Raw genomic sequence first — 16,864 nt, forward strand, 5'->3', positions numbered from 1 at the left:
TTTGCATAATAAAAATTTGTATGCCAGTAAAAGACTAAAGCAATGAAACCATTAAAAACAATTTTTTTCTTGCCAAGTACATGTTAATTACACCCACACTTTTGTGTTCACAAAAGATGCAGGTGCAAAATAATTGTTGCATGGTTTAATGATATTAAAATTATATTGATCAATTTATAATTTTCATAACTAAAGGAATACAACTCTACCCCAAATTATTTAAATAAACTAATACTAACTAATACTATGCACTTAACTGACTAACAGTTTGGAAGAATTCCAGTGGATCTATTTGAACTAGTTTTAACAAAGAGCTCTCTTTAGCCAAATACCGGAAAGAAATATTCATTTGCTTATTTGGATGATTGTTAACATTTAACCAAGACTGCTCTGAATAAACTACTTGGCTTATTATTGCAACTGAATTTTCATCCCCACAGATACAGTCATGGTATTTCTATTACATTTCTAGAAAATTCATTAATTTAGGAAGCTATAGAGTCAAAATTTTAAGTGAAATATGAACAAAAATACTATTACTATAGCAAACACACTTTTATCTATCCATTGTTATGGTAGATTGCCTACATCTGAGAAAATAGTGTGGCACTAATAATATCACTGGTATTCTAAATTAATTGTTTTATAATAAGGAAGTCATTAGAATTTCCATAGACTTTAGTTTAGTAAATAGGAGTGCCAAGATTGTGTTCATAAATGTATTCAAGCATCTATTCTTCAAGTTTTCTAAGTTACTTCAAACTCCCAGTAACCAAATATTTACTGCTTTCTAATAACTATTATTTTAAAAGTATAGTCTAGTGGAGCAAATTTCTCCCTGGAGAGTTCTGAAACAAGTAAGAAAGATTGACATCATCAAGCAAAAAGTAAGAGAGACCATTACCAATTTCTTTGCTTGGAAGTTCTTCCATATAACTACCTCATCCAAGAAAAACAGCAAAAGTCATAAGAGTGACTACTTTAGTTACAATTACTTGAAGTCATACAATTAATCTTGTAAAATGCCTTAAAAGACAGAGCTGAGTTTCATTATAATCCCTAGTAGTTATATACCAGAGGCGTTCTTATTTCTATTTGACAGAAGAGGAAACTGAGGCACAGAAAATTGGTACCAGAAAGGTAACTCCTAGGCACAGGCAATTCTTGAATTCAGTTTGGAGCACTATCCGAATACAGCTTTGCAAATATAAAATGTGAAAAATAAGTGCTGATCTGAGCCCTCTAAAAAATAATCAAAACCTGTCATGCTTTCCTCTTTATGTCTGGCTTCATGTGCATTTGTCGGTGAGGCACTACAGGTGCCGTTCAGCCCAAGAGCAACCTGAGTTAGTGAATTATGGAGGCAGGAGCCTGGGGCTCGGTTGTGTGACCCTGGTAAAGGACTTAATTAAGCTCTCTGCCGCTCAATTTCCCAGTCTGCAAAGAGGCTCCTCTGAATTAGCTAGCACTTCTAAGACTTTGTCAATAACACTTCCCTGGAGATGGATTCTGGCAGATATGATGCATCCAAAATAGTCGCCGACTGTAAATGTGTCATGAAGACATAGTTCCAATTGGGAGAAAGGGCATTTTTTACCAACAACTGGAGTGTGAATCCATGGAAAGGGTCAGTACAATTCCACCTCTGCCATGTTCGTAATCAAGCCAGGTGACCCACAGCCTCTTCGGTTGTGATATATCCTCATAGATCAAGTCAATAGGCTAAGAGCAGAACTATGGGATCCCATCTATCCCATCACAAGGCCCAGTTATTTGGAGTCAAAGAAATGATTCCTCACCTCCAAGCTCATACTGCAAACCAACATTGATTCTGTTGAAGTGTTCATGAATATTTCGGTCTTTATTATTTATAATGACGTATTCCCAGGTTGAGTGTTGAGCTCAAAGAGTTGGCTCAATTGTTAGAGTTAAAAAAATATATCACAGATTTAGATGGGTTTAAACTTGATGAAACATTCATGAAGTCTGGATTCTATTAAAAACACTGGAAAGTGTTCAGTAAAAATTTTAAGTGAAAAAAAGCAAGACAAAAACTCATTGCATTGTAAAATCTGTACACTATAAATATAGGCTCAAGAGTATAGTATGGAATCAAACAGTAGTTATTGGAATTGGAGCAAGATTTTTAGCTCTTTTAAGCTTCAATTTCCTCATCTGTAAAATGGAGAAGTAACAGTACTTATATCATAGGGCTGCCGGGAAAATTAAACGGTCTAATGCATCTTCTGCACAAAACTGACACACACACAGCACGTTCCCCATAACTTCTATCTGATATTATTAATGTAGATACATTCCTATTATACGTTGAAAACATGTTAAGAAAAGAAACACACTGAAATGTCTGCTCAGGTCTTAGGTGAAATAAAAGGTTATTTTTACTTCTTTATACATTTTTGTACCTTCAAAAATTTTACATCATGAAGATGTCTCATGTTTCATTATATGGGGACAAAAACAGTTTTAGAAAAGAGCGAAGGAGAAAATTCTCTTTACATACCACTCTGTTCTCTCTCAACCCCCGTAGCCAGTAAGTCAGGCTCTCCAAGGCTGATGTCATTGATTCGTGTCCCTACGCACTCCATCTGGAGAACTTTGCACCATTCATCAGCCTCAAGATCTGCGGAAATGTCCAGAGATTAACGTGTATACCCAGCACCCGCTGAAAAACAAAAAGCCAAAGCCCTCCCCGCCTCCGACAAACCTGATTCACAAGCAAAGGTCTTGGAGGTATCATCATTGAAATAAATCACTATGGCATGTTTCTTGGTGCTTTTTGGCAACCGAGCTACGTTCTTCACGTTGTTGAGTTCTGTAACCTGAAAAATGAACAATGGTGAGTATAAGGGTGCTCCGGAAAGAAAGCTCCCCATCAACACCATCAAACTGAGTGGAGGCACGGAAGGCAGAAGGCACATCCCAGGCGAACACAGCCTGACAGAAGAGTGTGTATTCAAAAGCGATGAGTTATTTCAGTGTCATCCTCAACGCCTAGCAAGGAAGGTTAACAAATTACCTCCCCTTTTTAGATTTTTCTTTTTTTTGAAGCCTATTAAGAGGCACAGGCTCAAAGCTTCATAGACGTAGACGCTTGTTTTATTTTTTTAGTTTTTTATCCGCCCCTGTCAAAGACTCTGCCTTCTCCATTGTCATCATGTTTATCTCCATCAATGTGGACAGACTTTCAAATACCCCATCTCTTCAGAGTACTCCCAACGCAAGCATCTTAAACACACTGACCCCGAGGAAGAGAAGGCAATGGTGGTCTGCTTCATAACTAGATGATCTCACCCCTTGATAATCAGAGATAGAGTCTTAGGATTCTCAAGGATGCCCCTCTACTCAGGGTTGAAGTCATATATTCCAACACAGAGAGCTGGTTGGTGAGATGTTACTCCAGTCTCTCTGACTTACTCCTAGCTTCTCCATGGTTATGGGGCCACTGCTTTAGGGTCTGAAAATACTGCATGGTAATCACCTTCTTCCTAACAGTAGGGGAAAGCTTTCCCCACTAGCCATTCTCCTCACCTCCCTCTCTCCCTTTAACTCCTTTATGAACCGTTTCCCTCCCACAAGGGGTATTGGCTCATTGTGTTTCCAAAATGCCATCTCTCATTCAGTTACATCCAGATTCCCTGCTGCATTCCAGGGCTGTGATCATTGAGTCCTGCAGGAGAGAAGGTTTAGGTGGCTTGGGGCAGAGTATTTACAAGATAAATAACCCTTTCACACTGACTTAGTCTATCTCTTCTGTGTTACACAAAAGAATGGGTCTCCCATCAGTCTTTGCCATCAGTAATGTCATGCCATTTCTCCCATCTATTACTCTAAATTCAATAAATGCCTGGCTCAGGAAGTAGGTGAGGAGAGAAGCAAATACTCTCCATGCACATCCTAACCTGATGATTTCGGTTCCCTGCTTCTTAACCTCCGCTGGCTCTCTTTATAGGATAGTGCAAACTTCTTAGCATGAAATATCACAACAGTTGCTATGGACCAAATGTTTGTGGCCCTCCCAAATTCATATGTTGAAAGCCTACCTCGAAGGGGATGGTATTAAGAGGTGGAGCCTTTGGGGTGATTAGGTCATGAGGGTGGAGCCCTTGTGAATGGGATTAGTGCTCTTAGAAAAGAGGCCCCAGAGAGCTCCCTTGTCCCTTCTGCCATGTGAGGACACAGCAAGAAGTCGTCTTCTAGAAACCAGAAAGTGAGTTCTCACCAGACACTGCATCTGCCTGTGACTTGACCTTGGACTTCCCAGCCTCCAGAACCGTGAGAAATACATGTCTGTTGTTTATAAGCTACCCAGTTTATAGTATTTTTGTTGTAGTAACCCAAACAGATAACACTGTTTCCCAAAAGCTGCAAACTCTTTAGTAGCTAAACACTACCTATCTCATTCCCCAACTGCACCAAGTCTCTCAGCGTTTACCAGATGCAACTGTTTATTTTTTGCTTATTTCTGTGCTAATACCACAATATAAGCCACTATCCTCTTGCCATAACTGCTTACTGGTCTCTCCACTTCTATCCCAACCCCACTCATTCACTGTAAACACAGCATCCAGATGATTTTTTCTTTTTTTTTTTTTTTTTTTTTAATGTTTTCTTCTTAAAACCCTAGTCAGCTTTGGGAAGGAAGTAGCTTTGGCGGAAGCAAAGATATTTTGGTGAAAAAGGAAAAAGGAGCCTTAACGTGAACAGAGGCACTCGGACAAGTGAGGGTTAGGGGGCACAGATGAGCTTTTTAAAACGCAGTTCTGACTCCAGCGTTTCTAGGCATAAAACAGAACATTTCAATGACTTCCCTTTTGCACTTGCAACAAAAGCCCAAATCCTTAGAATGATAATGAAAGCCCCCTGTGGTCCTCCTTAGAGCTCTCACCAGGCTCCTCTTTGATACCTTCCTGAGCATCCTATGTCCCAGCCACACTGGCCTTTTTTCAGTTCCCAGGAGGCACCATGATTCTCCCGGCAAAGAGCCTTCCCCATGGTCTCCTTACTTCACTCCCACTCACCCTGCTGGTCTTAGTTTAAATCTCAGTTACCTGCAGAGCCCCACTGGACAACCCCCAGCCCCCATCAAATCAACGTCTCAAGGCTCTACGATCCAATGACATCTTTGCCCTCACAGCCCTCGGATGGCTATACGGGTTATGGTTTAGCGCCTGTCTTACAATAAAAGTTCCATAGGGCAGAAACGGTATATTTTTTGCTCACCACTTTGCCCCCTGAATCTAACCCAGAGCCTGTCACATAGCGAGAATTCAATGAATGTAGGTGGACTTGAACAAAAGACCAAACTCACCCACAAGTTTACGTGTATGGTGCTTCTCCAGGGTGAATGCCTTCTCTCCTGTCTCTTTTCTCCAGGGAAATTTCACTTTTCCTTCAAGGTCCACTTCCTCTGGGAAAGTTGCCCTGACCTCAGTGTGAATTCATTGTTCCCTCTTTCTGTTCCCACGTCTGCTGCATGAAGCTGTATTCTATTATCTGTTGTTGTAATTAATCCATTTAGCTCTCCAGCTTCCAGTTAGACATGAGTCACCTATCAGTAACTTACTGATGAGCTGAATCAATGAAAAACAATCATTTGAGAGTCAACATTTATTGAGCCTACAGCCTACATTTATGTACACTCTGCTTAATATTTTTATATAGAACATCTCATTTGATCTTCATAAAAATCCTATGACTGATATTATTATCAGTATTTTCCAGATGAAGAAACTGGGGATGAGAAAGGTTAAATTCATGTGCCCAAGTCCACAGCTAAAAGATGGCACAAACGAGTTGCGAATGAGGCAAACTGACCCCAAAGCTTCCGCTCTTCACCGTCTGAAACACTAATAATGACTAACTCTGCAAAAGTTCAGCAGAGAGAATCTTTAACTCCGAAAGTCATCTCCTACTGGAGGACCTCTTTCTTTTCACAGGGGTAGGTTTTATTCTAACCCTCTACTGAGATATTATATAAGAGTAGTCCACCCTAGCCTCAAACTCAGCAATGACCTTGAAATATGTCATTTCATTAAACATCCATCAAGGGCAAAGAGGAAGGAATAGGTCACCTGAAAGGGTCAGGAAGTGCAGGGAGAGCTGCATGAGTCTGAACACAATCATCCATTTTGGAAACTGGTTTAGATAATAAGAAACCCCACACCCCGCTCAGGGTGAACGTTCAAGGAGCAAAGGAGCGGGTAGGGTTATGTTTTATGTGTGGAAGGACCATCAGGTTCTGAAGCAACAGTTTCTGTCCCCAACTCAGAACTACATCTCAGTGAGCACGTGTACACACACACACACACACACACACACACACACACAAACGTATGCTCGTGTGCACACCTTACTTCCAAAAGAATTGCAATCTGCTCGAATTAATAATAGAATCTTCCTCAAAACACATGCTACAGTGACAATTATGAGAATTAACATTTGCAGATATATTTATAAGTCACACAAAAACTTCTATGAGACATTTATTTCCACCATCACTTCATTTTGTAAATGAGAAAAACGAGGCAGGACGTATTTTTTTTTAATATTCCTTTCCCAAAGAAATAATTGGCCCCTAAATAATTACTTTTGAAGTAAAGAGAGATTTTGATAAGGTCTCAGATTCTCATTTAATATGAGCAGTATCTTAAATGGGGGCGACATCAGTGTAACTGACCATCAAAAATGACTCTATGGGATCCTCAGCACTGTCTCAAAGAGGATGAGCTTTCGGGACCACTTGTGTGTAATAACTTCAGTTCAACTTCAGTATGCATTTATTGTCTTTTCCTTATGCCTCAGATCACCCAGAAGTTCTTTCCTGCCAAGTTCAAAACTTTTAAGGAAAACGCCCTCCTGTGTTTTATAGATTATATTTATAGTTTTCTAGATTTTATTTTTCTTCCACAGTGCAGGAGAATAGACACACCCTAAACTTTACATGAATTATGCTGTCTTTGTGTAGAGATTCACAGATAAAATGTAAAAACTTATTCAAGGTGTAACAGCATCAAGGAGGGAACCACTTAAGCACAATCGCAGGAGAACAACATTCCCTCTTCAAGAATCTTCCTTGCATCCATTCATTCATCAAAACGTTTAATTCATTGTTTATTTACTATTCATTTACTCATCCATTCATTTATTTATTTGTAAAATTTACTCTGTGTCAAGTACTGTTCTATTCACTAGGGATAAGATACAGAAGCTTTGTGCGTTGTTAGTGGGAATGCAAAATGATGCAGCTGCTATGGAAAACAGTATGGAGGTTCCTCAAAAAATTAAAAATAAAACTACCGTGTGGTCCAGCAATCCCACTTTTGGGTATATATTCAAAGGAAATTCAAAGGACCTCAAAGGGATATTTACACTCCTGTGTTTACTGAAGTATTATCTACAATAGCCAAGATATGGAAACAACCTAAATGTCCATTGATAGATGAATAAAGAAAACGTGGTATATACCTACAACAGGTTATTATTCAGCCTTAAAAATATTATTTTCTTTCCCTTGTACTTCTTTTTAACTGTTAATTCCTGTTCATGGCAAACGATACCCGTTTCTATTGATGGTAGTAAGAAAATGTTCTTTTACAGTGAATTTATTTAAACAAAGAAGTGATACGATTTCAAGCAAAATATTAAGTAAATAAGAGTAGAGGTGACACTGTGACCAAAAACAGTTACGAATAAATGACAAATGACTAAAAATTAGGAGAAACACCATCAATCTACTACTCTTAATCTAATACTACTATTATGAAACTGACTTTCATTTCATTTTCTACTGAGTCAACAGTCCAGGTGACAACCAATTGACCTAAAGGTCACAGAGTCACCCAGAACAATTCTCATTTGCTTCGCAGAGGCATGACAATAAATTTCAATAGAAACTTGGTAAAGATTTGGTGCTCACTTGATATCCCAAAGGTCACCCATCTGAATAGGACCATTTGTTTTCTTTTTGCCTTTTTTGTCCATTTCACGATTGCATGTCCTACATGAGAGACAACAAAGCATTTCAAGCCTCATGACCAAAATCTGAAATATGTCTGCGAATTATGATTTAAAGATCGAAAGAACAGTTCCCAAGAGAGGTCTAACATGAGATCCAGTTACAAACGTTCATTACTAACAGAGGGTTTTGATAGTCAGCAGAAAACAAAAGGAAGTCAAATTGTGTGATTAAACATGGTATATACATACAGTTTAAATATTTTGACCTACCCTTTTATATAATCTTCATGCTAAGGGAATAGTTGACCAAGTTAGACAATCAAAATAACTTCTGTTTATTTTCTGGGCTGCTACTTGCCTGGTTACTCTTTCAGATTATTCTGTGACCCCTCAATCTCTAACCTTCCTTTTCTTTTTCCAGGATATATTTAAGCATCCTGACTCCAGAGGTTTTTCTCTTGAAATGGAGCTAAAATCTGCCAAAGAAGACCATAGACATCTATATGGTTTACTGAAAATGTCAATATTAGGACCTTTGAAATGCGTGATTTTCTCTAGAAATTGGGTGTTTACTTTCAAAAGCCCAGGCTAGCTCTAGGCTTAATCTGATTTAATACATTCTGGGCCCAATTCAATCCTTGGACTGATTCAAAATTCATGGAAGACAGTGGCTCCTTGAAAATTTTGCTGGTAAGAGATAATGAACACTAAATAGGAGTTTCCCTGATACATAAAATATGCTTATGAGCACAGAGGATGGAAAGATTAAGTAAAGATAAGACTTGGCAAAAATGATTCTCTCTTTAGAATCTGGAAGTATTTCCAACCAGACCAAAGGCAAATTCTGTACCTCACAGCAACCTTCACTGTCTAGATTGAATTATTTGTTCAAAATCATCCATCGCCTCCTGGCCCTCGTGACTCTTTACTGATGAGTTTGGACTTGGTCACGCAACTTGCTTTGGCCAACAGAATGTGAGCTGATGTGCTCAAGAAGATGCTTTAAATGCGTGTGTAAGTCAGTTCCACTCTCCTTGAGCTTCAGCCCTCCACTACAATAACAATATCCCCCTCCTTCTTCCTGGATCTCTGAATGCAGGACAGATGGACTGCACCTGAGTCAAACTAATCCAGCTATGCTCAATACACCCACAGCCAACCCAGATCCCTCAGGCGACAAGGGCAGAAGATAAAGATGAGCCGCTATAAGCTACTAAAATTTTGGAACTGTTGCCATAGCAGAAGTTGGCTAATACATCCTCTGTTTGATGTCCTTTTGGCCAAGAATTTTCACAGAGTTTTTCTCTCAAATCCCACTGTATAACAATATTGCTTCTAGTACAAAGGAGACCAGATTTCCTACTCAGATACATAATAATCCACTAGAACACTGGTTATCAGTTTTAATTTAGTAGTTGAATCATTTGGTTTTAAGAATTTTTTTCAAAGAAAATCTTACAGTGTCACCATTATATACAAGTAGAACTAGTCTAACTACATGAGGAAAATGAATCCCACCCTACTCCTCAGTTATAAATCCACTTCTCAAGAAGGAAGCCTTCCATCAACCACTTCACAATGTGGTTCAATCAACCACAGAATGCTGAATGGCTACAATGTAATACTAAATTCTCAGGATGATATAACATCCTCAGTACTATTATTAAACCCATTACAAGGATGAATAGTGAGAATCAGAGAAGTAACTTAATTATGATTGCTCAGGTAGAATGGAAGGGTCGAGCCACACTCAAAGCTAGAACTTCTGGCTTCTCTAGATGTATGTTATTTCTAGCAGTACACTCCATAGGGTGTGCTCCTTAAAAAATACTAAAAGTAAATGCATGAATAAGTGACTGGCTGAATAAATGAGCAAATGAATAAAACTAAAGTTGCAAACAGTTTTGGAAACATATTAAAAGTTATTTCTGCAAGTTGTAAATCATATCTTGAGAGAGAAAAAAAAAAGAAATGCAAATCTTAATTCCTAAGGAAAAATAAAGTACTTGTCAACTCAAAAGAAGACACTCTGAACTAAAGTCATCTTTCCTACTGAGACCTTAAAATGCTGAAGAAACTCAGCTTTTCAAAAACCACTTGCTTTTATGTGGGTACACCTGGCACCATGGTTTGTATCCTGAGCTACTGCTCTAGTGAAATTCTGCTTGGGGCAAGCAAGGAATCCAAATATCAGGTCCTGTGGATCAAGCACATATAGTAAAAGACAGAAATCTCAAGACCACAGTCCAGTGAATCTTGACACATGTACACACCTCGGCAGCCACCAACGTTTTGATTGACATACAAAACATTTCAGTTAATATCACCACTTCCGGGTCAGTACTGACCATAGATAAAACCACTACTGTTACCTCCATCACCACTGGTTAGTTATGCCTTTTAGAAAACTTTATATAAACGGAATCATATCATATGTATTTTTCTGTGTTTGGATTCTTTCACCCAATATCATGTCTATGAGATTCATCCACGCTCGGTGATACTTTGGCATCATGTGAATAAGCTGTTACCCAACCACCTTTCAGGGAGTTGTCTTAGCATCCACTGAAGACTCATCTGCATCAAAATACTATTCTTTTTAATCCAACTGGTTTGTCAACCTAAGCCCATATATCTATGAGTGCCAGAGTCAAGATAAATATTGACCAAGGATGGTTTTACTGTTCCCACCTGCATACTGCTTTTTGTTAAAGTAATCTGGAAACACAGGTCATGAATATTACTAGAATCACTATGATTACTCATTTATTTCAAAAATGTGGACTACTGCATTTAATCAGGTGAGCAAGTTTACGTAGAATTTACTGCATGTTTAGTTGATAGAGGTGCCCACCATACACCCTTTATGCATTTGGACATCCTCATCCACAGTTTTTAATTTAGATTTGTCAATAGGTGAGCTGGTGTACACAACTGGGTAGTTTACTCAAGAAGGGAACCAAGCCATTTGTGACTTGACCCCATCATCAGTCTCTTTACAGGCATTCCAGAAGGACAACCAGCTAGCTGTTATCACAACTGCAAGTTCTAACTGTAGTTACTTTGAATCTGAAGAAAATCATGCACAGGTGAATATGGTGGTCCATTTAGGTTACACTTCTAGAGCCTGTTGAGAAGGGATGTTGGCGATTCTTTGTTTCTCAAAGCTTTTGGTGGCATTTGCAGACCACCTTATGGGGGACTTCCAATCTTCCCCTTGCACTGAAGCATCCTTCCTTCAACAGAGACTCCAGGCAGATGGAGAAGGCGATCCAACTCGCCTTTCCTGCGCCAATGCAGAAAATGACAGAAGGCTACCTTGTTGGTGGTGGGCTTTTTTGGCTCTAGCGTGTGATTACATTGGATGGCACTGCCTGAAAATCAGTCTGAACAAACTTTGATTCACTCTTCTCAAGATAGAGCCCAACCACGTGTATTCCTCCCACACACTCTGTGCTCCTCTAAGAGAAATGGATCTCTTTCCAGTAGCTGGAGGAAATAAAAAGCTGCACACTGAAGTCTCCACCTAGCTCCCACTTATCTAGTAGACAGTTCTTTGGGACTTTCAGAATGTTCCTCCAAATACTTCTCTGCACACACAGCCTATTGTGATGCTAGAGGTCATTATATTGAAGAGACACAACTCTACTGAAACAAAGGCAGTGCACAATTTACTGTTTTCCTTATCTTAAAAGCCCAACTGAAATCCCTCCCATTTCTGCGGTCTTTTCAGTCCCGCCAAGCAAGAACACTTAGGCTTGCTCTTGCTTTGCCTGGAGACACTCTTCCTCTAGAGGAAGAAGCCTCACTCCTGCCTTCTTCAGCGACTCACACATCACCTTCTCCTGATGACTGTATTTAAAATTGTAGGGGCTTCCCTGGTGGCACAGTGGTTAAGAATCTTCCTGCCAATGCAGGGGACACGGGTTCAAACCCTGGTCCAGGGAGATCCCCCATGCTGTGGAGCAACTAAGCCCATGCGCCACAACTACTGAGCCTGCGCTCTAGAGCCCGCGAGCCACAACTACTGAGCCCGCGTGCCACAACTACCAAAGCCTGTGTGCCTAGAGCCCGTGCTCCACAACAAGAGAAGCCACTGGAATGAGAAGCCCGCACAGCACAACAAAGAGCAGCCCCCGCTCACTGTAACTAGAGAAAGCCCGCGCGCAGCAACGAAGAACCAATGCAACCAAAAATAAATTAATTTTTTTTTTATTTTAAAAAATAAATAAAATTGCAGCACTCTCATTCCACATGCCTATCCCTTTTCCCTGCTTTCATTTCCTCCTTAGCATGTATCAGTCACGCCGACACCCTATATATTATACTTTTCCTTTATGTTGGAGTCAAAGCAGGGGGTCACCTGCTTTGTTCTCTGCTGGATCTCCAGTGACCCTCAATAAGCACACGTTAAATGAAAGCCCCGCTTCCTAATCACCATCCCCATCGTAAAGACAAGGAGACTGAGGCGCGGTGATGTTGTTAACCTGCCAGGGGCTAGACAATTCCTGACCAGTGACACAGGCAGAATTTGACTCCAAGCAGGCAGACGCTGAATTATGTACCAGATCTTGGGTTCTAAGCCCTTCATATGGATTATGTTATTGAACTTTTCACATCCTTTCTCACTGTGATATTATTCCCGTTGTACATAGAAGAGTGTCGAGGTCTACAAAGGTGAATTTGTTCACTCAGCAGGCAAACAGCAGAGCTGGGATTCAAACACAGATGATCCAGCGACTCTTTACTAAACCACCAACTGCCACCAAATGAATATACAGAAAAGAATCAGAGAGGCCATCATTCCTGAGTTAGGCAGTGTTATTCCTAAGGTGGGTGGTGAAGGATGAACGAGAGTTTATGAGGCAAAGAAAGGAAAGATGAAATTCCAGACCAAACAGAGCCTACATATGCACAATCACGAAACTGCAGTTTGGTACATAAAAACCTGGGGAAGAGCGGCGGCGAGGAGGGCAGCAGTGGGCAACAGACAAAGCGTGAAGCGGCAGCAGTTGGACTGCGGCTACATCCGAAAAGGCCCGGTGTGATGCCGTCAGGAGTGCAGTGGGACTCATGACGTCTGCAGAGCATATACTAAGAGGTTTAAAGCAAATAAATGGAAGGGTAACATCTACGCATTAGAAAGATTATTCTACAGGCCAGTGGTTCTCAGTCTGGGGGAGATCTTGCACCTCCCTCCTTCCCAGGGGAAAAGATTTCACAAAGTCCAGAGATATTTTTGGTTGCCAAAACTGGGAGGTGCTACTGGCATCTAGTGGGTAGAGGCCAGAGATGCTGCTATACATCCTACAGTGAACAGGCCTGCCCCACAGCCATGATGTTAACTAACAGCGCAGTGGGTGAAAACCCCATTACAGCAAAAGTCGAGAATGAACAAGGCTGATGCATCACGCAACTAGAGAGTTCTATGCACACGGAGTTGATGAGAAAGGCGCCCTCCGAAGCTGAGCGGTGAACAGCTGGCCTGGCCATACATGGCGGACCTAACCACGGGGAAGGAAGGGAACATCATGACCAGAGGGCAGAAATGAGGTCTACAGAGGCCAGGAGGCAACCAGGTAATAGTTATGACTTTAGCGTAGGTTAGAGCGGGAGGAATGGAAAAACAGGGAGAGATTTAAGAACTACTTAATTACCATGCATTTCTTGTTTTCTAGTTTTCTGAGTATCAAAACTCCAAAGTACTATAACTCCCTCAAAGACAAGAAATATTCAACACTCTCCTAAATTTCTGATAAATCTTTAAGTATGCCATCCAATTAGGAGCTCCAAAAGAAGGACTGCCAAATCAATTTGGCTGTTTAAAGCCATATTCCAGATGTCTTATTCATCATAAATGATAGTATTCATTGAAATAAATGTTTAACAGCCAGCGATTAACAAAGTGGCCATACTTCAAAAGTTTAGTTTGCTACAGATATAGTTTTGCATTAACAACTTGGAAAACAATTACATTTTCAAAACAAAAACATTACAATTGAATTACAATTCAATTTTCTAAATGGATTATTTTGTAACTAGACAGAGAAACTGTTGAAATTTTTTCTGGTGTTTCAAGGGAAGATTAATACAATCGGATTTTTAAAAGTACATTCCCGGGCTTCCTGGTGGCGCAGTGGTTGAGAGCCTGCCTGCCAATGCAGGGGACACGGGTTCGAGCCCTGGTCTGGGAAGATCCCACATGCCACGGAGCAACTGGGCCCGTGAGCCACAATTACTGAGCCTGCGCGTCTGGAGCCTGTGCTCCGCAACAAGAGAGGCCGCGACGGTGAGAGGCCCGCGCACCGCGATGAAGAGTGGCCCCCACTTGCCGCAACTAGAGAAAGTCCTCGCACAGAAACAAAGACCCAACACAGTCATAAATAAATAAATAAATAAATAAAAGACCGTGAATTTCTTTAAAAAAAAAAAAAAAAAAGTACATTCCCTTGAGGAACTGGTATATTCCTGTCAGAATTATGCAAGTCGTCAGCATTGTGTGGGAATATTAAGTATGTTTCTGGTGTGCTGCAAAGTCAAAAGCCATTTATGAAAACAAGGATTTGATTTCCAATTTTTCCCCTTCTTTTGCTGATGATAATTTACAGATAATGATTTATTTATGTTTACAGAGTGAAATGGAGACCGCTACCTAAAAGGCAATTTTTCCGCCTTGCTTTTGTAGGCTGTATCCTAATTATTTTTCCCCTTGTGGGACTGAATGAATTAAGTGAGCAATTCACTTTGTATATGCAAATTGTGAAGCTCTGCAGAAGCTTCAAATTATTTCATTCTAAAATAAATAAATAAATAAATAAAGCCATTATCCTACGGAAAATGAAGAGGCATAAATCCCTTTAACTTTTGTAGGTTGCCCTTGAAAATAAAAGTCAGGTAAAAGCAATACATTTCTGGGTCCGTAATGTTTTCTCAAGTACAGGATTAATAAAATAATCCATTACATTATTATTATTGTTTTTACATTATTATTATCTGTTGAAATTTTCAGAGCACTCTGAAAAGCTCTAATAAGGATTTCCATTAAAATTTTGCAAGACTTCTTATAATGTGTTCCAAACCTTTAACTTTTTCATATTGTCTTTCCTAAAAAAAAGTACCAATGGTTTTAATGCAGTGCCAGTAAGCAGGGACAGACAAATGAGGAGAGACATCCCCAGTTCTAATCAAAAGTTGTCAGCATAAAACATTTCTATCCACAAGTTTCCCCTCAGGACCTGGAACACAGCAGTTTAAGCAAACATTTTATAAAAGATTTCTTAAGAAAGAACCAGTCTAGACAGTTATATCCCAGCCCCCATAGAGATGGTTTCATTTTTTCCAAAAATATCTATATGCCCTTGGTCACTTAAAATAAATTGGACTAGCGCCTGTCTGAGGTACAAATTTGGACTGTCCTCCCTGGAGAGTGGAGCTTTATTTGTACACATGAAATAACTGAAATAATCTGTTCATTGTGTCTTCCTTAAAAATAAAAAGCCACACACATACCAAAGTGTACTTACACTGAAAAGTCTGCATCTAAAATTTACAGAGAGAATGGAGTCTGGGGTGAAGGGCACTTTCCTAAGCTGTCTGTGGGTGTGGGATTCTGGATAATCTATCTGGAGACAACTTGGCAGTAGCTACAAAAATGTTAAAGGTACAGGATATTAGCTGACCCTCTCACATCTAAGACTTTCCCTTCCAAAAAGATTAGCATGAGCATATAAAGACAGATGCACAAGTTTTTCACCACAATAGAATTTATATTAGAAAAAAATTAGAAACCTTTTTGCCCATCAATTTGGGTATTTTTAAACAGATTGTGGTGTATCAATATTAAAGAGTAGTCTGAAGCTGTTAAACTAATGAGGTGCAGCCACTAATTATTGACTTAGAATTATAGTCAAAGCATGAGAGAAAGGGTGTAATTAATGTGACCATTTATTTTATCTCATAAACCAGAATATTTTGAATGTGAAAGAAGTTGTTACTAAAAGTTATATAAAGACTACAGGATCATCAAAACATCCTGGGGAAATCTGTATTTATGGTCTCCTTAAACACAATGTGCATAGTATGTAAAGAATTACCCTATTTTTGCTTTAAAAATGTGATCCATATATGTGTGAGAATATGCTTCTATTTGTGTAGAGAGTGAAAAGAGTTTGAGGGGTGCACATCAGTCTATTATTTTTTTTTTTTCCTGAAGACAGGGACTAGGGCCCAAGGTAGGATTATTTTCTTTCATTTTACTTCATACACCTCAGAATTGTTTACATTTGTTACAAGGAATATGCAGGATATTTATAATTTTAAACAATGAGTGACAAGAAAAAAAGAAAAAGAAATCTGCAAAAAAGTGTAAAATGAGGTAAGTGGATCTCTATCCTTTGTCAACACAACTTCTTGTGCAGTAACTTACTTGGTCAACAATATCCTGTAGTTTCTCCCACACCCAAAAACCATTTGACTAATTTTTTTACCAACTTGAGAAAACCCACCCTTTTCCTTTTGACATCATTTACAGAGAGCTTCTGTATGTTCTTGGATTATAGTCAAGTGTTTCCACATAAACACAAATGTGAAATCACATAGATCAAGTCCTAGAGATACAGGCTTTTAAGAAATTCATGTAAGAAATACATAAGAATGGGGAGGAAAAAGCATTTACATTCAATGAACTTTGTAGCTAAGTTTGTTTTTTTCTTATTCTTATTTTCCTATGTGCATACGTGTGTTTCTTGAGACTATAACTAAGTCAAACAAACTAATAGACCAGTGACAGACTAAACAGATTACATTTTCATAAACCCTCAAAAACCTGAGGTTCTTTCCAAAATGCAAGGAAAACTAATCATTTCAAATGATTAGTCTAATAATTGTG

At 39.3% G+C, this 16,864-nt stretch overlaps 1 protein-coding gene across 2 annotated transcripts in view; it reads right to left on the minus strand.

The window, feature by feature from the left end:
- The window catches only part of DOK5 (docking protein 5), a 153,480-nt gene that overhangs the window by 53,849 nt on the left and 82,767 nt on the right, over positions 1 to 16,864 (minus strand). For both annotated transcript variants that reach the window (XM_082362730.1, XM_082362729.1), the window contains 2 exons: positions 2,726 to 2,840; positions 2,522 to 2,641 (listed from right to left, as the gene is read on the minus strand). In XM_082362730.1, the coding sequence (XP_082218856.1) occupies positions 2,522 to 2,641; positions 2,726 to 2,840 (235 nt within the window). The remainder of the gene's footprint in view (positions 1 to 2,521; positions 2,642 to 2,725; positions 2,841 to 16,864) is intronic.

The sequence above is a fragment of the Balaenoptera borealis genome (genome assembly GCF_965194805.1).
Source record: "Balaenoptera borealis genome assembly, chromosome: 16".
NCBI classification, from domain to species: domain Eukaryota; kingdom Metazoa; phylum Chordata; class Mammalia; order Artiodactyla; family Balaenopteridae; genus Balaenoptera; species Balaenoptera borealis.